At 47.5% G+C, this 22,374-nt stretch overlaps 2 protein-coding genes across 2 annotated transcripts in view; one reads left to right on the top strand and one right to left on the bottom strand.

Moving 5' to 3' along the window:
* The window catches only part of LOC146571726 (sodium channel protein type 4 subunit alpha B-like), a 70,045-nt gene that overhangs the window by 45,103 nt on the left and 2,568 nt on the right, over window positions 1-22,374 (bottom strand). Inside the window, exons 2-6 of the mRNA XM_085281059.1 lie at window positions 10,043-10,220; window positions 9,807-9,944; window positions 6,211-6,328; window positions 6,043-6,115; window positions 215-343 (exon numbers count right to left, since the gene is read on the bottom strand). Of these exons, the coding sequence (XP_085137185.1) occupies window positions 215-343; window positions 6,043-6,115; window positions 6,211-6,328; window positions 9,807-9,944; window positions 10,043-10,220 (636 nt within the window). The remainder of the gene's footprint in view (window positions 1-214; window positions 344-6,042; window positions 6,116-6,210; window positions 6,329-9,806; window positions 9,945-10,042; window positions 10,221-22,374) is intronic.
* Window positions 2,259-5,724, top strand: LOC146571727 (uncharacterized). Its single transcript, XM_085281351.1, has 2 exons — window positions 2,259-3,307; window positions 5,715-5,724. The coding sequence occupies exons 1-2, from the start codon at window positions 2,259-2,261 to the stop codon at window positions 5,722-5,724; spliced, it is 1,059 nt and encodes a 352-aa protein (XP_085137477.1).

Here is a 22,374-nt window from a genome sequence, read left to right as displayed (position 1 = left end):
TCTTTTCCAATAACTGTACGTGTCGGAGAATCACGGCAGAGAAATAAGTCTCACCAACTTCATGTCAGCCGTTTTCCAATAAATCTAAAACAGATTACACTGAATTTTGTTTGTGCAACCTGAAGTTGCCCCCTGCTGGTCATTAGAAAGAATGCAGATTCATGGCTGTACATACAGTCTGTGTGAGAGTGTGAGGTGTGTTATTGAGCCTTACAGGGTGCTGATGATGATGATGTCCAGCCAGTTCCAGGGATCTCTGAGGAAGGTGAAGCGTCCCACACAGAAGCCTCTTGCCACGACTTTCACCAGAGCCTCAAACACGAAGATTGCCATGTACACGTACCTGTTCACATAAACGTGAGACAGAGAGCTTTCACACCAGAGAAGTTTGGGCTCGGGAGAGCCCGAGTGCCCTGGAGAATTAAGAAAGTGGAACCGGCTGTTCAAACCCCCCCAAGGCTGCCCGCTGGGATTGAAACAATGGGACGAGGCGCGACGTCTCAGAATGGGCTCACTGAGTGCAGCACGGTTAAGAGCTTGGAGAATCTTATGGCTGCCATGAATACTCAGAATAACACCTCTGAGTGAAAGTTAGATCACATCTTGGAGCAGCTCTCTGCGGTCGTGAGGTCTCAGAATCTGCTCTTTGAGCACAAGAATTGACAAGACCACGGAGCGCAAGTTTGATAACATCATGGAGAAGCTCGCGGCTCTGCAACGGGAGATTGAGAGACCAGTGTCGGAGTGTTAAAGAACAGCTTTGAAATTCTCATGAGTTGTCCGCATAAAAGAAAAATCACCATCATAATGCAGCTGTCCCTTCGGCGCCAGATGTCGGCTCAAGGCTGGAGCCGAACAAAAACACCCTGATAACGACTGTCTTGAGTCTGTTCCTTCTATTCCATGCAAGGCCATCTGGGTTGGCTGGAAGACTGTTTACTTAGCCTGGCAGGGTGAAGGACACTGTCTCAGCTAAACTCTGGACACGCACACACATACATCAACACTGATATGCACACACTCATCCCCCCTCCCTTTCCAAACGCCTCCGATGCTTGTTCCCTCCTGGAGAACATGGCGGGTCTGGGCCCGCGCTGGAATAATAGCGCAGGGCAGGATGGCTGCTGTGTTTGCTTCGGATTACTCCTCACCCCCTACTCAACCCTGTTGCTGGTCACGTGCTCCATAATGTTGTGCTGTGGACATTTATGTGCTTTCTGTGCAGAGGAGTTTTTTTGTTTCCTGTTCTCATGCTGTCCTCCCAGGAGCCCAGCATGAGTAGAGGTCTCTTTTTTTACTCTTGTACTTTCCCATTGTAGTGTACATTTCAGTGTTTTTCTGTAACGCTACCGATCTCTGACCTGTATCCCCATGTGATGTCTGTGTTGTGTGTGTAAGGTCGGGGAGGGGGGGATCCCATTTCACTGCAGGGCAACCTGTGTGTGGCGAATAAAGCCTTGATTGATTGATTGATTGATTGATTGATTGATTGATTGATTGATTGATTGATTGAGAGCTTTCACACCAGCTCAGGGTTCTTTCCAAAGGATACTTTGGCATGCAGACTGGAGTAGCCAGGGACTGAACCGCCAAACTTTCAGTTAGTGTCATGGTCCTGGGCCATGTGGGCCCAGTATTCTTAGTTTTTTGTATTCTCGTATTTCGTTCCTTATTTAGGCCATGTCTTCTGAGTTGCCCTGTTGTGTTGTTCCCTAAGTGTTTTTCCCTTCATGGCTCTCTCCCCCCTGTGTGCCCTCTATGTATTGATGAGCCCTCGTCTCCCTTTGTGGTTGTTTCATGTTTCCCCAGCCCGTTATGTCTGTGTTTTCCCCGTGCTCTCTCTCCTCCTGTCGGAACCTCTGTGCCTCTACATGTCATGTTCAGTTCACCCCGCCCTGTCTCGTTATGATTATCAGTGTCACCTGTGTTCCCCGTGTGTGCCCACTTTCCTCGTTTACCCTCTGTGTATTTCTGTCTGAGTCTCCCTCTGTTCGGCGTCGTGTTCTCCCTCATGTTGTGTGGATCTCCCTGTGTCTCTCTGCGTATGTTAGTTTACTTTTCCCAGTTTAGTTTTGTATTTCCTATGTTCTGCCATTCCAGCATTAAAGCTGTGATTTTGAGTTCATCCCCGTGTCTGTGAGTTTTGCGTTTGGGGCCTCCTCCTGCCTGCCACACAGCGATCCATGACAGAAGAACACGACCACGATATGGACCCAGCAGTTCACAACCCCTCCGCGGACCTCCAGTACGATCTGACCATGTCAGACCCAGCGGACAGTTCGGACGAGATTGGGGAGGAGCTGCAACGGCTCTGCCGGCTCATGACGCGCATCTGTGGGTGCACGGACCCCAGAGTGGTGTCCACCGGGTTGGCGGCCATTGACGCAATCCTTCAGCAAGCGCCACAGCTCCGGCGGTTTCCCCAGCTTTTTGAGGCGTTCGACTCTCTGGCCCCCCTGAAGGAGGAGCTTCGCGCCCGCACGCTGGCCCAGAGGGTGTTGAACGCCGCCTCCGCACCTACGACTCCGACCCGCAAACGGTTGTCGTTGCCGCTGCCTCGCGAGCCGGAGGCAGTCAGAGTAGGGACTCTGAGGCTCACCGCTGCACCGCCATCAACTCACAGTTCGTCTCCGCCACTGTCGAGCTACATAGCCCAGCGCACCGAGATGGTGGAGGCCACAGATTTCGACGACGATGAGCGACAGCAGGTATTGCTAGCTTTACGGGAGGACGAGCTTCGTTGGAAGCCCTGGCTCATTTCAGAGGAGGAACTCACACCTGTTGCACCGCCTCGGACCAGCCGCTCGCCCTCCCCACACTGCTCAGACTTTACTTCGCCTGCCTCTTTTCTGGCAAGGATGTGGGCGGACGACGAGGAGATCGCCGCCACACCACCCTCAGCTTCGGTGGCTCCAGCATCCATCGTACACACTTCCAGAAAGAACCGGCGTCAGCGCTGCCGTCGCGCACTGCTACGTCCTGTCTCGCCCTCCACGAAGCGTCCCGCGGACGCTGTGGGGGTCCTGGACGTCGATCACGAGGGGCAGCAGCACGCCGCAGGCGCACAGCTAGTGGAAGAGTTCGGGAGGGAGCCGTGGCTCGCTCCTGATCATGACGAGCGCTCTTTCCGGGGGACTCGACTGGCTCTTGGGGGTCCCCGGAGTTGCCAGGGACTTCCACCGCTCACCCCGCCCGCTTCCACGGATAGAAAGAAGCGGCACTCCCGCCGCCGGCACCCTGAGCCTGCCATTTCTCGGACAGTTTTTTCTGAGCCTGCTCCTTTTCCTGCTCGTGTTTCTCCTCCCAGGTCAGTTCAGTTAGCTCCCTCGCAGCCACCCTCTGTTCAGTTAGCTCCCTCGCAGCCACCCTCTGTTCAGTTAGCTCCCTCGCAGCCACCCTCAGTTCAGTTAGCTCCCTCGCAGCCACCCTCAGTTCAGTTAGCTCCCTCGCAGCCACCCTCAGTTCAGTTAGCTCCCTCGCAGCCACCCTCAGTTCAGTCTCCAGTAGCTCCAGTGCCGCCTGTAGCGCAGGCTCCAGTAGCTCCAGTGCCGCCTGTAGCGCAGGCCCCAGTAGCTCCAGTGCCGCCTGTAGCGCAGGCCCCAGTAGCTCCAGTGCCGCCTGTAGCGCAGGCCCCAGTAGCTCCAGTGCCGCCTGTAGCGCAGGCCCCAGTAGCTCCAGTGCCGCCTGTAGCGCAGGCCCCAGTAGCTCCTGTAGCCCAGTCCCCGATAGCAGTACGGTCCGCTGGTCAGCTTAACATCCAGCCAGGGGTCTCGAATCTCTCTGGCTCTGCATCAGCTCCTGCTGGGAGCTCGGATGAGCTCATCCAGGACTCCGCGGCTCCCACGCCGCCATCTACCTCGTCAGCTGGAGGGTCCGAGGGGCCCGTTCAGCCTCCTGTCTCCGCTGGAGGGTCCGAGGGGCCCGTTCAGCAACCTTCCTCGTCAGCTGGGGGTTCAGGAGAACCGCACCAGCCTCATGCCACGTCCGCTGGAGGGTCCGAGGGGCCCGTTCAGCCTCCTGTCTCCGCTGGAGGGTCCGAGGGGCCCGTTCAGCCTCCTGTCTCCGCTGGAGGGTCCGAGGGGCCCGTTCAGCACCATGCCACATCAGCTGGAGGGCCCGAGGAGCCCATCCAGCCACCTTCTGCTACACCTGGTCCAGCCTGTGCTTCGTCGGCTGCAGCCTCAGAGCCTTCGTCAGCTGCAGCCTCAGAGCCTTCGTCAGCTGCAGCCTCAGAGCCTTCGCCAGCTGCAGCCTCAGAGCCTTCGCCTGGTCCAGCCTCAGAGCCTTCGCCTGGTCCAGCCTCAAAGCCTTCGCCAGGTCCAGCCTCAGAGCCTTCGCCTGGTCCAGCCTCCGCGGCTTCGGCCTCGTCTGCCGCGGCTTCGGCCTGTGCTTCGTCTGGTCCTGTGCCCACCGGGCCATGGCCAGCACGCCTGACACTGGAGAGCCGCCGCTGCCTTCCGCGCGGCCGGCCCCCTGAACTGCTCCGTCGTCTCCTCCGCCGCCGCTGCTGCCTTCCGCGCGGCCGGCCCCCTGAACTGCTCCGTCGTCTCCTCCGCCGCCGCCGCTGCCTTCCGCGTGGCCGGCCCCCTGAACTGCTCCGTCGTCTCCTCCGCCGCCGCCGCTGCCTTCCGCACGGCCGGCCTCCGGACCAGCTCTGCCACCTGTGCCACCCGCCTGGTCGGCCCCCCGACCGTGTGACCCGTGAACTCTTGTTCCTGTGGGCTCTGGGTCGGCCCCCTGAACTTTATTTTGACTATGGTCGTGTGCTCCCGTGTTTTCTGTTGTTTATTTTGTTTCCCGTTCTGGTCCCTCCGTCCTGGTCCCCCGCCTCCCGCCCTGGGTGGGTTGTTTTCTGTTTTTGTTTTTGTTTCTCGGGTTTGGGCTGTCGGGAGCCAGCCCTTTAGGGGGGGGGGTGGTGTCATGGTCCTGGGCCATGTGGGCCCAGTATTCTTAGTTTTTTGTATTCTCGTATTTCGTTCCTTATTTAGGCCATGTCTTCTGAGTTGCCCTGTTGTGTTGTTCCCTAAGTGTTTTTCCCTTCATGGCTCTCTCCCCCCTGTGTGCCCTCTATGTATTGATGAGCCCTCGTCTCCCTTTGTGGTTGTTTCATGTTTCCCCAGCCCGTTATGTCTGTGTTTTCCCCGTGCTCTCTCTCCTCCTGTCGGAACCTCTGTGCCTCTACATGTCATGTTCAGTTCACCCCGCCCTGTCTCGTTATGATTATCAGTGTCACCTGTGTTCCCCGTGTGTGCCCACTTTCCTCGTTTACCCTCTGTGTATTTCTGTCTGAGTCTCCCTCTGTTCGGCGTCGTGTTCTCCCTCATGTTGTGTGGATCTCCCTGTGTCTCTCTGCGTATGTTAGTTTACTTTTCCCAGTTTAGTTTTGTATTTCCTATGTTCTGCCATTCCAGCATTAAAGCTGTGATTTTGAGTTCATCCCCGTGTCTGTGAGTTTTGCGTTTGGGTCCTCCTCCTGCCTGCCACACAGCGATCCATGACAGTTAGTTAGTTTGAGTTGGCTCTAACTCCTGAGCTACAGCCAGCCCAAGACAGTAAAAGTGCTTCCATTATACTGAAGAGGAGGCAAACACTTCCACCGCAGATCTCTCCTAAATGGACGAGTCACACAAAAGCTGTCTCGATGGAGAAACATCACAACAGGCCCTTTAAGCCGTCTCTTAATTGTCTGTATGACAAATCTGTTCACATATCAGAACATTCTGAGCATTTCCTGTCTCGACAACAGCGAGCAAAGTCAGTTTGACCTTTACAGACCTGTGTGTGCTGCTGCTGTCAGACTGAGGACAGACTGAGGACAGACTGAGGACAGACTGGCTCTTTGTCTTTGAGCCTTAGCATGGATTTAGACTTTAAAACCATTCTCATGCTGTGACTCATCGATGCTGCCATCAACAGCCCTGTTCATCACTTAGTCGCGTTTTTCTGCTCCTGATGAAAGATCTGTGTGTGTGTGTGTGTGTGTGTGTGTGTGTGTGTGTGTGTGTGTGTGTGTGTGTGTGTGTGTGTGTGTGTGTATCTTACTTCACCACAGGAAATTTGAACTCCAGAACACCGAAGCCCAGGATCGCCAGTAGGATGAATATACTGAAGAATGTGTGAGAGTTCAGGGAAAACTCAGCTCACCTGGTTCAGAGAGCTAAAACCTGACCACACAGAGGCTCCTGACACTATGACATCATAAAGGATATGGATGAAGAAGGGTCTTGATGGCGAGGGTCCTCAACGGGTTGAATGGACTCAGCAGGTAACAAGACGAGTCAGCACTAAACCTGTTAATGATGTTTCCTTTACTGAGAACCATGAAGGTCTGCAGAGAGACAGGTGAGGGACAGACAGGTGAGGGACAGATAGGTGAGAGACAGACGGGTGAGGGACAGATAGGTGAGAGACAGACGGGTGAGAGACAGACGGGTGAGGGACAGATAGGTGAGAGACAGACAGGTGAAGGACAGACAAGTAAGAGACAGAGAGATGGATGAGAGACAGACAAATAAGGGACAGAAAGGAGGTGAGGGACAGACAGATCAGAGATAGATGAGTCAAGACCTTTTTTGTGACTAGCAGGATTTTGAATTCTGGATTTAACAGGGAAACAATAAAGATGAAAGTATAAAAGTCAAATCAAAGTAAAAATGCACTAAGACGGAGTCATAATGAAGGGTATGCAGTGCTGAATAAATAATTTTAAGAAAGTATTTAAAAGTGAAGAGACGGTTTGTGGTCTGGAGATCTGGTGGAAGTGTGGCCAAAGTCTCAGGACAGAACAACTAAAGGCTCTGAGTCCCATGGTAGTCAGACGAGCAGGTGGAACAGACAGAAGGGAAGCTGAAGAAGAGCAGAGTGTACGAGGGGGTGAGTATGTGTGGAGAAGATCAGATAAATATGGAGCGAGGTTATGAAGGGCTTTGAAAGTAAGAAGCAGGATCTTGAAATTGGCACGGAGGTGAACCCGGAGCCAATGGAGCTGTTTATGAACAGCTGTTATATGTTCAGTGGATCTAGTTCTGGATACAATACGAGCAGCTGTAATTTGAACTAAATGCAATTTATGGAGGTGGACCATAGAGAAGAGAATTAAAGTAATCTGAAAGAGATGTGAAAAGAGCATTGACAAGTATGACGGTACTGTTTGGAGTGAGTGAGGGATGAAGGCGTTTAATATTACGGAGATGAAAATATTATATGTGCTGTGAAGGAAAGAGTGCTATCGAGGATGACACCAAGACTCTTAACCTGAGGGGAGGGTGTGACAAAACAGTTATTAATGGATAATGAAAGACATCTGGTTGGAACTTTAGTCAGTTTTGATTTGGTGCCTATTAGAATTAATTCTGTTTTATTGCCATTAATTAATTAATTTTTTTTTCTTTTTTGCCTGTCCCGTTTGGCTCTTTTGCATCAGAATTGTTGTCTAAAGGCAAAGAAAGATGCCCAACGGATTTACTTTACCAAATTGACCATCCCAGCCTTGCCGTAATGGTCTATTTGATTCACCTTTCATTGTTTATTTTATTTTTTATTTTCACTTGCTAGATACGGGACAGACTTGAATGAGGAAAAGAAAAGGGAGAAAGGAAGAGGGAAAGAAAAACAGCGGACAAGAGGGACGGGGATAGAGGGCAAAAAAACAAAAAACAACTAAATAAGCAGACAAAAAATACATATATCAACCACCTGGATCACCTGTTGAGAAAGAAAAAGAAAACAAGAAAATGAGAGCAATACAACAAACAACATCACAATGATATATGGGAATATGACAGTAAATACTAAATATTAAACATTATTGTGCAGCACATAAGATCAACAGAACACAGTGTGCTTTGAGGTAGGAGCCAAAAAGGGTGTAGTTTGTGGGTGTGATCACCCGTGTGTACACCTGTGAGCATGGACGCGCTTGTTTTTTTTAAAAGGTTCCTTCATGTAATGATCTGCTAGAGGGTGTGGGGGGGCCACAGCCCCATCCTCCAGGGCATGAAGCAGGTATGGAGGAGATCAAAACTCCAGACATCCAGAGGCCCCCAGAACACAAGAGACCAAGGAAGACCAACAGAGGGGCAGCCGCGCCACAGAAAAGAGCTGAGGAGAGTCCCAGATGAGGGCTCACTCAGCAGCCGCGGAGCAGAAGCCAGGGGGAGTTGCAGTGACGCGCCCGTGAGCTCCGCCGGCAGCCAGCTGCGCCAGAGTGACCGAGCCCCAGGCCGAGAGGCCGGGGGCACCCCACCTCCGAAGTGGCCCGAGCGAGCCCCAGGCTCCAGGCCCGGACAAGAAGCCACCAAGGAGTGCCATTATTGCCATTGATTTTAAGAGAGTTGTGGGTAAACCAGACCTTGATTTCACTTAAACAGTCAGAAACTGATGTGGGTGGGAGAGTAGTTGTGGGTTTGGAGGACCGGTAGAGCTGGGTGTCATCTGCGTAGCAGTGAAACTGGATGTTATATTTTCTGAAAATATTACCTAGGGGTAGGAGATAGATAATAAAAAGGACCCAGGACAGAGCCTTGGGGAACACCGGAGTTAACTGGAGTAGATACTGATCTGTGAGTAACTGAACAAACTGTGAGTAGCCAGAGAGATACAAGGTCAACTAGGCGAGTGCTGTACCACTGATCCTAATAGATGTTAATCTATAAAGAAGGATGCGGTGGGAAATAGTATCAAAAGCTACTGCAAGGTCAAGGAGAATGAGGATGGAGATGAGTCCAGAGTCAGCTGCAAGCAGAAGATCAGTAGGGATTTTTACTAGAGCTGTTCCTGTACTATGAAAAGAACGGACGCCGGACTGAAACAAGTAATTTCCAGTGAGGTGTCTATGAACCTGTGCAGCCACTATCATTTCATGAATTTTGGCTAGGAAAGGCAAATTTGAAATGGACGTTATTTAAATGGGAAGGGTCTGAAGCATTCTTTTTCTTTTTACAGTAGTCCAGCCTAGAAGTAATGCAGGAACTAGTTTTTCACTCAGGATGTTTCTAAATTTAGAGACATAGCAAAAATGCAAGAAAGCAGTCCTACATAGTTGTTTAATATGTGCACTGAAGGACAAAATTTGATTTGTATCATCTGGCTTCATGAATAAATAAAGGTGCGTATCAGCTGCATAGCAGTGAAAACGGATGCAGTTTTTTACTAAGATTATCTAAAGGAAGCATTTATAATGTAAATAAAATTGGTTCCAGCACAGAAGCCAGTGGAAGTCCACGAAAAACTTATATGTGTGAAGAAGGCTCCAAGTTTACATGAACAAACTATTGTTTGACACAGATATGTTTCAAACCACTCCAGTGCAGTACCTTTAATGTGTTCTAATCTCTGTAGTAAAATATTGTGCTCAGCAGTATTGAATGGTGCAATGAGATCTGACAGGACAAGCACAGAGATGAGTCCACTGTTAGAGGCCATAAGAAGATCATTTGTAACCTTCACTATTCTTTTTCTGTGCTGTGATGCACTCCAGATCCTGATTGAAACTCTTATAATAAATCATTACTCTGAATGGGTCGACTAGGCACATTGACGAGCTAAAAATCATTGATGTTAACCTAAAACGATCAGACAGAGACATGAAGATCACAAAAATCTCATACAAAGTTGGAGAATTCAGAAACCCAGAGTAAGGCCCAGGAGGACAACAGACAACAACAATAAAATAAGTTTTTGAGTTTTCCAGCTAGGGTGGACATGACTGGTCACAGAGAGAAGGTCAGAGGGAGACGGGTCCAAGAAAGACAGAGAAAGACAGGTCAGATGGACAGACACATCAGAGAGACCAGGGGATCAGAGACCTTCTGTGATTGGTAGAAGGGATCCAGATCCTCCAATGGGGTGCAGAGAAGCTGAGGGGGGGGGGCACCATAGATGAAAGGGAGGGACTTCCCAGTCTCCAGGTGACGAGCAGGTTTGGTCAGGTTTTTCTCACTTGCCTGAGTTACACAGAAGAGCTTCCCCTCATGCAACTTATCAGCAGTATTAATTTTACTGATTGATTATCTATCACTGATTCCTGAAAGTTGATCGGTACCTTTTGGTGCTTCCACGCCTTTCGCTCCTTTACCTCAGCTTCGTGTCGTTGTTGGACCACCTCCTTTGAGACTGCTGTGAAGCATCTGAAAACCTCCATACCTACAGGTGGCAGCAGAGACGCCATTCTCTCATCCTGGAGAACTGGTCGAACCTCGCTGTTGCCTAGCAACAGGTTTCTGTAGGGAAGAGAGGTTTTGGTTTGGTTTCCTTGAAGCCACTTACAGAGGTGCAGCTGTCTGTAGGGCTGTTATTAATCATTATCAGATTTCTCAGTGTTATTCGGTTCAATTTTATTTAAATAACACCAATTCTGTCACGGTCTGGCTGGCAGACCGTGGGGATGTGGGGAATGAGGACCCAAAACGCAGGTTTCTGCGATGCAAACAGTGCACTTTATTTACAGTGAAAGCTGTAAACACAATAAATCCCCGTTGCTCCCTTGACTCCTGTGTGTGTGCTCCCCTCCGACGTCTGTGCTCGTGCTCCCCGCTGTCGTGCTTCCGCACACCCGTGCGTGCTGCCTTTCTGGTCCACTCTTCCACCTGCAGGAAAACCACAGAAACAGCCGTCAACACTGACCCCCACGGGCATATACGAACTGCGCTCTTATACACTGCCACACACTAACTTGGGATGACAACGCAATGATCCCGCGTCGGTGAGAGCTCCAACACTCTCCTAAGTAGCTCCCCTGACGAGGCCTGCAGGTGGCTGTCCTCCATCCTCCAGACACACACACATGTACACACCCACACCCTGCCTATACATATAATGAGTGAAACACAGAATAACACAGCATTTTGCAGAAAAACACACACATCACCAAATAATAACGATAATAATAATAATAATAATAACAACAACAACAGTCAAAACTGCTCATGGACCCCCGAGTCCTCCAGAGCCGGGTCCGGTCCGTGAGTCGTTTGGTACCGGGCCGCGAGAGTTGAGGCTCAGGTGTGAAATGTCTGGTTTTCAGGGTTTTTATCGGTTTTCAGCGTTATTTTGTTATAGTTTTTATTGTTAACTCGGTTTTCCTGGGTCTTTCCACGTGTGTTATGAATAAATCTTCTTTTTTTCAGTACTAGTTTTATTTTGCTGTATTTATCCGCGACACCTTAAAGGCCGGTCCGTGAAAATATTGTCGGGCATAAACCGGTCCGTGGTGAAAAACAGGTTGGGGACCGCTGCTATACAACACTCACCTAAAGGTGCTTTATATTGTAACTGTTGAGATTTAAATATATAATAATCTGAATGCGTATTTGCTGATTATATTGTTTTATATAAAAGGCCCAACTCTGAGTACAGTCTGTGCCACAAAGTACTGACAGGAAACTGCATGCTTTTGCAGAGAAAATAGGACCTGCAGCCAGAAAGTGAAACTAAGCAGAGTCTTTGATCGAAGCTTAAAGTGTGTGTGACGTCTATATAAATGACTAGGCTTTCTGTTTGTGCTTCAGACCTGAGCTTGTGTGTTCGTGTGTTCAGGTCTCCATATTCCGGAATATGTAAAATTAATGATCATTTTTTGAGTTTGACTACTTTGAGCCGTGTCTTTCTTGGCCGTTCAAGAATACAAAGAACTGAAATTTAATATAACCTAAAGACCTCCAATATTGGAGAGAAAACCCAAAAATCACATAACACCGTATGAGCAAGCACTTGAAACTAACTTTTAGTTTCTTTCTGCTAACTTTTAGCAGAAACGTCCTTTTCTTGATGTCATTGGCTTCTATCTACTCATTTGCCCAGCTTGTTATCCCAGGAGGTTATCTGATCACCAGCAGGGTGTAGGTGTTGATTTTCCATTTAGTTGACTCCTCAGGACTTACCTCATCTCTACAGGCACTTGGTGGTTGCAGCTTTCCTAGCAGCCTCTTCATGGTTCCCGTTTGCCTTTGGAATACCCAGGTAATTGTAGGTGTCCTCAATGTCTGCAATGTTGCCTTCTGGTAGTTCAATCCCCTCAGTTCTGAGTACCTTCCCTCTCTTTGTTATCATCTGACTATATTTCTCCAATCCAGCTTTCTCCATACAGCTTAATGTCATCCATGTACAGGAGGTGGCTGACGACTGCGTCACTCCGTAGTCGGTATCCGTAGCCAGTCTTGTCAATGGTCTCACTGAGGGGGTTCAGGCCTATGCAGAACAGCAGTGGGGACAGAGCATCTCCTTGGTAGATCCCACACTTGATGGTGACTTGTGCTACGGGCTTGAAGTTGGCCTCTAGTGTTGTCCGCCACATCTCAACTGAGTTCCTGATGAAGGCGCTTGGGGTCCTGTTGATCTTGTGAAGTTCTAGGGATTAAGGTTAGTAAGTCTGGTCTTGCAGTCTTGAGCAACTGTAGCTGGTGTTTCGTGCTTCTGGTGTTTCTGCCAATCCCTGTTGTTGCTCCTCTTATGTATTGAGCTATTTGCCTGGTCATCTTAGCTGCTCTGACGCCTGACAGAAGCTTCCAAGTGGTACTAAGCCAGGTTATTGGCTCACAATTGGATGGGACCAGTCTGTCCTGGGGATCCTCGGGGATCAAGACTATCCGGCTTCAGTTAGTCATTGCAGGTGTGTCTAATCCATTTGCAGTTAGCTTCCCTAACCAGCTGGTGTGAATCCTGTGAGGATCTGGTGGTGTCCAACTCTTCATGCTAGAGTCTCTACTGGATCTGGTTAGTGCAGAGCTTCCCAAATTGCGGGGCCCGCCCCCTAGGGGGGGGGGGGGGGGGGGGGCGCAGAGCCATTGCAGGGGGGACGTGGTATGAAAAGGGGAAAAATCCAAAAAAAAAAACACTTGGACACTGTTAACACGGGGCGCCAACACAAACGCAAAGCAGGAGATGAAGCATCGCTGAATATGTTTCCAAACCAACTTCATTCTAAGCCAAAGACTAGAAAATATGGTGAAGCAAATCTTCCCTTCGGCTTCACCTGCACAAGTGCCGAGGTAGGTCTCCCTGCAGAATTGGTTTTCCCTTCGTCTGGAGCAGCGCTGGGCTGTTCAAATCATGGACAAACAGTATACAACATTATTGATTTTTAGTTCACAAACACTTGTTGTAGTGACTAACTACTCCTGACATGTTGGAGATGTTTGCTCTTTATACAGTAAAGTTACAGCGGGATACAAATAATATCAGGCTGATCCTGCCACGATTTGTTCCCCCCGTCTAAATCACAGACAAACAGTATCCCAGTTTTTTATGTTTTTAAACCCATTTGGCACAGAGAGGCAATTTTTGAAAAATGTATTGATAGCAATGTTGAATATTATTACACAGGAAAACTACACGTAAAATAATCACACCGTGACGCCTCTGCCTTTGTAAATGGAGGGACAGTAACTGCGTGTGTACAGGGTGGGCCATTTATATGGATACAGCGTAATAACATGGGAATGGTTGGTGATATTGCGACTGTGGCTCAGGGGGTTGGGAAGCGTATCTGTAACCAGAAGGTCGCCAGTTCGATCCCCGGGCTCTCTGTCCTGGTCGTTGTGTCCTTGGGCAAGACACTTTACCCTACTTGCCTACTGGTGTTGGCCAGAGGGGCCGATGGCACGATATGGCAGCCTGGCTTCTGTCAGTCTGCCCCAGGGCTGCTGTGGCTACAACCGTAGCTGCCTCCACCAGTGTGTGAATGCGAGAGTGAATGAATAGTGGCATTGTAAAGCGCTTTGGGTGCCTTGAAAAGCGCTATATAAATCCAATCCATTATTAAAGTCCTGTTTGTGGCACATTAGTATATGTGAGGGGGCAAACTCCTCAAGATGGGTGGTGACCATGGTGGCCATTTAGAAATCGGCCATCTTGGATACAACTTTTGTTTCTTCAATAGAGATTGAAAATGTGACGTCACTCAGGGGTAAAACCGCAAGGAATTCTGGGAACTCGTGGCAAGAGGTACTAGCGCACGCAGGCTTTCAATTGAAATCAGTTACACAGCGATAAAAAGAAACACAAAAATGGCAAGAAGCTGTTGTATTATTAACTGCAATAGCCGGTCGCATGACAGCCACGGGAAGCCGACGGGTAAAGAGATCAGTTGTTATCGGATTACGTCGTTGAAGAGAAATTGTTCGAGCCGTGTTTCCGAAGTAACAAAGAGGCGACTGGATTGCAGCCATTCAAAGACCAATTATAACGTCCCAGAACCCTCCAGCTCACAGGTTAGTCTGCTCCAAGCATTTACACAAAGGTCAGTCTGCTGTTGTAGTTAATGCGTCATTTTTCTTAACATAATTGGTGATATAGGTTACAAGCAAGTCTGGCGCTGAACAGAAATTGTCGTGCTATGCTCCTTTGTTTATTGTGCATAAATAGTGAATTTTCCTGACACAATATTGTGTTTCGCTTCTGTTATTACCATGGTACAGTGACAAAAACATATACTTTTATTCACAGGATAAAACAGTTGTTTTGTATCAGCACTTCCGGTATGATGGCGCCTGTGTTTGGCTTCGCCGCTGCCGGGTGCAGTTTGTCATGTTCTATCGTCGTGTTTTTTTTCTCTACTCTGCTGTTTTTTATTTGTATCTGGCTGCCTTGGTTTATGATCCTTTGACGCTGTTATCAATCCGATCTTCAATGATGGCCCAAGATGTTTCATCGTCCTCCTCCTTTGGCACTTTCCATTCTCCGCACTTTTCCCCGCACTCCTTTGGCACTTTCCATCTACCGCCAGTGGCTGGATCCTCGGCCAGCGTTCTCAGCGTTCCCCGTAGATCACGGAGAAGAAGAGGAAGGAGATCAGGTATCCAGGTGAAGCTTAGGCTTTTCTGGCGACGGGGGCTGATTGGAAAGCGATGTCGTGCGTGCTCTGTTACTTACGCTCAAAACAGCTCCATAGAGAGGAATTTGTTCTCCACGGCCCTGCTTGGATATACAAGGCCTGGCTCTCCGAGACCGTGCTACCTCAGAAGGGTTCATCCAGACTCTCCTGCTGACTCGCTTTTCATCCCCTCGGTGAGTGGAATATACGAACGTGAAGGCTCTAATCTCGAGTATTTACGTCCTTTAACTCGAGCTTCTCCCAATAATGATGCTCTCACCCCGCTGACTATGGCGCTCTTTAATGCCCGATCTTTGACTAATAAATCGTTTGTGCTTAACGATTTTATTGCTTCTAAAAATCTGGACTTCCTGCTTCTGACCGAGACCTGGCAGCGGGGCTTGGACTATTCGTCTCTTATTGAAATGTGCCCAAATGGCTTTTCTGTCATCAGCCAGCCTCGGGGATCTGGTCGTGGAGGAGGTCTCGCGGTGGCATTTCAGAGCCGTTTCAACTGCCGTTCAGTGAAAGTTGGACACTTTCTTTCTTTTGAATTGCAGCTCATTAAAATCGGCAGTAAGGATCCTTTTTACTGTGCTGTGGTGTATCGTCCACCCGGCCCAAACAGCTTGTTTTTAGCGGAGTTTAGCGACTTCCTGTCCTCTACTATGAGGTTGTCCAAATTGCTTTTAGTGGGGGATTTTAATATACATGTTGATGATGAGTCCGACCTCTTTGCCAGGGGTTTTATCAACATTATGGATTCTTTTCATTTTATCCAGCATGTGTCCGGCCCCACACATAACAAAGGTCACACACTGGACCTTGTCTTTACCTTGGGTTTGAATATTGACTGTATTTGTTCTAAGGACATTTTTATCTCTGACCATTATTGTATTCTTTTTAACATGTCTTTTCATGAGCCTATGTCTCCTGTTCACCGGGCAGTTATGTCGCGCATTATAAATTCCTCCACAGCGCAGAAGTTCTCAGATGCTTTTAATTTAACACTATCCCCACAAAACGGTGTTGATTTCTCAACAGATCTATTTAATCATCATTGTCTTTCGATCTTAGATGAAATCTGTCCGGTTAAAATGAGACCTGTGCCTGTTTCCAAGTCCCTACCTTGGCTAAATGACAACATCCGCTCTATAAAACATAATTGTCGTAAAGCTGAGTGGTTATGGAGGAAAACTCATTTAAATGTTCATCTCCTTTATTTAAAGGATCTTTTAGCCTCTTTTAACAATGCTATTAGAGATGCAAGGGCTGCTTACTTTTCTCAGTTGGTTGCAAAGAGCAGAGGTAATCCTAAGGTCTTATTTGATACTATTACTGATATCATTACTCCTGCTCCACCTGCTGCCATTATTTCTTCTGCTGAAGACTGTGAAACATTTCTTGCTTTCTTTTTAGAAAAAATTAGCAATATAAGGAAAAAATTGTCCCCATCAGCATCTGCACTGTCAGTTCCCACGCCAGTTCGGCCTGTTGTTTTAGAAAGATTTTTACCTGTTTCACTATCCGAGCTGGGAAAAATAGTTAGTGCAACAAAAGTATCCTCTTGTTCACTCGACATTTTACCCGCATCGTTATTCAAAAATGTCTTTTACTCTATTGGTCCCTGTATGCTCACTATAATTAACACCTCTTTGGGATCTGACAAAGTCCCTGCTTATTTTAAAACTGCTGTTATATACCCCCTGTTAAAAAAGCCTATGCTGGACCCATCTCTCACTAGCAACTACAGACCGATCTCAAAAATACTGTTAATTGCTAAGATTTTAGAGAAGATTGTGGCTAAGCAGCTTACAGAAGTTTTAGACAAATATAATATCTTTGACAAATTTCAGTCTGGCTTTCGTAAAGCTCATTCTACTGAAACAGCCCTTCTTAGAGTTTCCAATGACATTCTGATGCAAAACGATGCATGTAAGTGTTCTGTTCTCTTAATGTTGGATCTCACGTCGGCCTTTGACACCGTTGACCATTATATTTTGCTTGATAGGCTGAAATACTGGGTCGGTGTATCTGGGTCTGCCTTAGAGTGGTTCTCCTCGTATCTTTGTGAACGATACTCTTCTGTGGCAGTTTCTAAGTACAGGTCATCTTCTACGTCCCTGTCCTTTGGTGTGCCACAAGGCTCTGTGCTGGGGCCATTATTGTTTTTAATTTATTTACTTCCTCTCCAGCATATTTTGAGCCCTTTTGAGGATATTTGTTACCACTGCTACGCAGACGACATCCAACTCTATATATCTTTTAAACCTGAAGATGCTTCTAAGCTGCGGACTTTAAATGTGTGTTTGGAAACCATCAAAGGTTGGATGGCCGACAATTTCCTCCAACTAAATGAAAATAAAACTGAAGTCCTTTTATGTGCTCCAGACAGACATGTACCCAGCATAATGAATGCTCTTGGTCCCCTTTCAACATTTGTGAAACCATCTATCAGGAACCTAGGGATAACCTTCGATCCTGCTCTTACATTGGATATTCACGTCAAATCTCTGGTTCGGTCTTGCTTCTATCATTTAAGAAATATTTCTAAATTGAGCCCCATAATATCTCATACTGAACTGGAGATTGTTATTCATGCTTTTATTTCATCACGACTGGACTATTGCAATTCACTGTTCACATGTCTAAACAAAAGTTCCCTGGAGCGTCTGCAGACTGTCCAAAATGCTGCAGCAAGGCTTCTGACGAAAACATCGAAATACTCACATATAACACCGTTGCTTATACAGTTACACTGGCTCCCTATCGAATTCAGAGTCCACTTTAAGATTCTGGTTCTGACATTTAAGGCTCTTCAAGAACAAGCACCATCATACATCATTGAACTTTTACAGCCCTATGCCCCTAGTAGGTCTCTGAGGTCTTGTGGTCAGGGATTACTTGTTATTCAGTATACGAGACTGAAAACTAGGGGTGATCGAGCTTTTGCTACTGTGGCCACCAGACTGTGGAATTCTCTTCCTCAGAACTTAAGATCTGCTGATTCACTGATTACTTTTAAAAAACAGCTAAAAACACATCTTTTTAAAATTGCATTTTGTTAACTTTTGACTGTACTTTGTCTTTTTAATCTGTTCCTATACCTTGTAAAGCACTTTGTGATCTTTTATCAAGAAATGTGCTATATAAATAAAATTTTACTTACTTACTTACTAATTGCCCAGTACGATTACAGCATACAATATTATTGTCACTGCTACATTTCTGTGATGCTACCAGAAATTATTTCCACTACTAATTAATTACCGTTGAGCTCAAAGGTTATATTAATAAACGGTTAACGAATGTGTATTTATGAAGACGATTTGTGAGACTGGTAAACTTATGATACGTACGATGGTCTTTCGTTCTACACGGTGCATTTCAAGGTCCTGTACCCATCCGTCGGTAAACTGTACCTGGGCTTGTTGCAGTGACCTGAAGTTACTAAACTTCACGAGTGTATGCACTCACTCCAAGAACCGTATGATTATAAATATGAGCGTGGTGAAGTTGGGCAGCACGCTAACGTATTTTGTCCCTCTGTGTGCTCGTGAGGGTCTGACCCTTTCACTGGTTTGATTTTTTTCCTCGTATCTTTTCTTTGACTTTTCATCAAGTCTGTCTTTGTACAGACCGGCATTGTTCTCCTTCGTTTTGTACATACCTTTTTGGGGGGCAAAGACAAAGCAAGAATTTATTGGAACCGAAGAATGAACGTTTTGCGGTGCTGCAAATGCTTGCATTTGATGCAGGTACTTGGATTGTTTTGCCACGAGTTCACGGCATGCAATGCGTGAAAGTCATGTGGTCTGTCAATCTCTATAGGAAGAGGGCCATGTGACACATCAAACTTACTGGTAATGTCACAAGAAAAACAATGGTGTGCTTGGTTTCAACGTAACTTTATTCTTTCATGAGTTATTTACAAGTTTCTCTTTGTTCACAGCCATTGACATGTTGAAGAGGTTAACACGTGAGGAGCGGATCGAAATTGTGTTGATATCTGGTGAATGCAGTAACCGGGTCATTGCAGCAGATTTCAATGCAAGACACCCTACGAGACCACCCATCTCCCACGCTACAGTCAGCAAACTGCTTGCTAATAGTGATGGGATTTTCGGCTCTTTTTAGAGAACCGGCCCTTTCGGCTCCCAACCAGCTCTTCAGGTTGTTTTGTTGCTTTAATTAATTTATTATTAACAATAATATAAAATTATGCACAAAAGGAATTAGTAATGTAAAAAAACTTGGTTTTCTTTATGTATGTTTATATATAAATATTTATGGGGGCCGCTAGAGACGAAACACGTACAAACTCCAAAGCACTTAGAAATTCCAAAGCACGTAAAAACTCCGAAACACATTTCTAACTGAACTTCCAAAACAGAGCTACCTAGATCATTTAAATTACACAATCGAATGCATGTCTATTGTTTTTGTATTAATACACAAACAATCATATATATATATATATATATATATATACAGTGGGGCAAAAAAGTATGTAGTCAGCCACCGATTGTGCAAGTTCCCCCACTTAAAATGATGACAGAGGTCAGTAATTTGCACCAGAGGTACACTTCAGGCAAACTACAGTTGTAGCCACAGCTGTCCTGGGGCAGACTGACAGAAGCGAGGCTGCCATATTGCGCCATCGGCCCCTCTGGCCAACACCAGTAGGCAAGTAGGGTAAAGTGTCTTGCCCAAGGACACAACGACCAGGACAGAGAGCCCAGGGATCGAACCGGCGACCTTCCGGTTACAGATGCGATTCCCAACCCCCTGAGCCACGGTCGCCCACAATACCCCACAGCTGAATACTGGAATGCCTAGAATTGTACAAGATCAACAGGACCCTATGAGCCTTCATCAGGAACTCAATGGGGATGTGGCGTACAACACTAGAGGCCAACTTCAAGCCCATAGCACAAGTCACCATCAAGTGCGGGATCTACCAAGGAGATGCTCTGTCCCCACTGCTGTTCTGCATAGGCCTGAACCCCCTCAGTGAGATCATTAACAAGACTGGCTACGGATACCAACTACGGAACGGAGCAGTTGTCAGCCACCTCCTGTACATGGATGACATCAAGCTGTATGCCAAGAGTGAACGAGACATCGATTCACTGATCCACACTACCAGGCTATACAGCAATGACATTGGAATGTCGTTCGGACTGGAGAAGTGTAGTCGGATGGTAACAAAGAGAGGGAAGGTAGTCAGAACTGAGGGGATTGGACTACCAGAAGGCAACATTGCAGACATAGAGGACAGTTGCAAGTACCTGGGGATCCCGCAGGCAAATGGGAACCATGAAGAGACCGCTAGAAAAGCTGCAACCACCAAGTACCTGCAGAGGGTCAGGCAAGTCCTGAGGAGTCAGCTGAATGGTAAGAACAAGATCCGGGCCATCAACACGTACGCCCTGCCCGTGATCAGGTACCCTGCTGGGGTAATAGGCTGGCCAAAGGAGGAGATAGAAGCCACTGACATAAAGACAGGAAAGCTCCTTACCATGCATGGAGGGTTTCACCCCAAGTCCAGCACCCTGAGGCTGTACGCTAAGCGGAAGGAAGGGGGCCGGGGACTGGTGAGTGTCAGGACCACAGTCCAGGATGAGACAACGAACATCTCAGAATACATTGGGAAGATGGCCCCAACTGACCGAGTGCTCAGTGAATACCTCAGGCAGCAGAAACCCAAGAAAGAGGAGGGAGACGAGGAACCATCATGGAAGGACAGGCCCCTGCACGGTATGTACCACCGGCAGATAGAGGAGGTGGCTGATATCCAGAAAGCCTACCAGTGGCTGGACAAAGCTGGACTGAAAGACAGCACAGAGGCACTAATCATGGCAGCACAAGAACAAGCTCTGAGTACAAGATCCATAGAGGCTGGGGTCTATCACACCAGGCAAGACCCCAGGTGCAGGCTGTGTAAAAATGCCCCAGAGACAATCCAGCACATACAGTGGGGCAAAAAAGTATTTAGTCAGCCACCGATTGTGCAAGTTCCCCCACTTAAAATGATGACAGAGGTCAGTAATTTGCACCAGAGGTACACTTCAACTGTGAGGGACAGAATGTGAAAAAAAATCCATGAATCCACATGGTAGGATTTGTAAAGAATTTATTCGTAAATTAGGGTGGAAAATAAGTATTTGGTCACCTCAAACAAGGAAAATCTCTGGCTCTCACAGACCTGTAACGTCTTCTGTAAGAAGCTTTTCTGTCCCCCACTCGTTACCTGTATGAATGGCACCTGTTTGAACTCATCATCTGTATAAAAGACACCTGTCCACAGCCTCAAACAGTCAGACTCCAAACTCCGCCATGGCCAAGACCAAAGAGCTTTGGAAGGACACCAGGAAAAGTATTGTAGAGCTGCACCAGACTGGGAAGAGTGAATCTACAATAGGCAAGCAGCTTGGTGTGAAAAAATCAACTGTGGGAGCAATCATCAGAAAATGGAAGACATACAAGACCACTGATAATCTCCCTCGATCTGGGGCTCCACGCAAGATCTCATCCCGTGGGGTCAAAATGATCATGAGAACGGTGAGCAAAGATCCCAGAACCACACGGGGGGACCTGGTGAATGACCTGCAGAGAGCTGGGACCAAAGTAACAAAGGTCACCATCAGTAACACACTACAACGGCAGGGAATCAAATCCCGCAGTGCCAGACGTGTTCCGCTGCTGAAGCCAGTGCATGTCCAGGCCCGTCTGAAGTTTGCCAGAGAGCACATGGATGATACAGCAGAGGATTGGGAGAATGTCATGTGGTCAGATGAAACCAAAGTAGAACTCTTTGGTATAAACTCAACTCGTCGTGTTTGGAGGAAGAAGAATACTGAGTTGCATCCCAAGAACACCATACCTACTGTGAAGCATGGGGGTGGAAACATCATGCTATGGGGCTGTTTTTCTGCCAAGGGGACAGGACGACTGATCCGTGTTAAGGACAGAATGAATGGGGCCATGTATCGTGAGATTTTGAGCCAAAACCTCCTTGCATCAGTGAGAACTTTGAAGATGAAACGAGGCTGGGTCTTCCAACATGACAATGATCCAAAACACACCGCCCGGGCAACAAAGGAGTGGCTCCGTAAGAAGCATTTGAAAGTCCTGGAGTGGCCTAGCCAGTCTCCAGACCTCAACCCCATAGAAAATCTGTGGCGGGAGTTGAAAGTCCGTGTTGCTCGGCGACAGCCCCAAAACATCATTGCTCTCGAGAAGATCTGCATGGAGGAATGGGCCAAAATACCAGCTACTGTGTGTGCAAACCTGGTAAAGACCTATAGTAAACGTTTGACCTCTGTTATTGCCAACAAAGGTTATGTTACAAAGTATTGAGTTGTATTTTTGTTATTGACCAAATACTTATTTTCCACCCTGATTTACCAATAAATTCTTTACAAATCCTACCATGTGGATTCATGGATTTTTTTTCACATTCTGTCTCTCACAGTTGAAGTGTACCTCTGGTGCAAATTACTGACCTCTGTCATCATTTTAGGTGGGGGAACTTGCACAATCGGTGGCTGACTAAATACTTT

This window comes from Mchenga conophoros, linkage group LG7 (genome assembly GCF_057382185.1).
Source record: "Mchenga conophoros isolate Kocher_MC1m ecotype Shallow Benthic linkage group LG7, M_conophoros_male_GT1.1, whole genome shotgun sequence".
In the NCBI taxonomy this organism is placed as follows: Eukaryota; Metazoa; Chordata; class Actinopteri; order Cichliformes; family Cichlidae; genus Mchenga; species Mchenga conophoros.
Note: the sequence above shows the minus strand (reverse complement) of the source record. Positions and strands in the feature narration are given on the sequence as shown.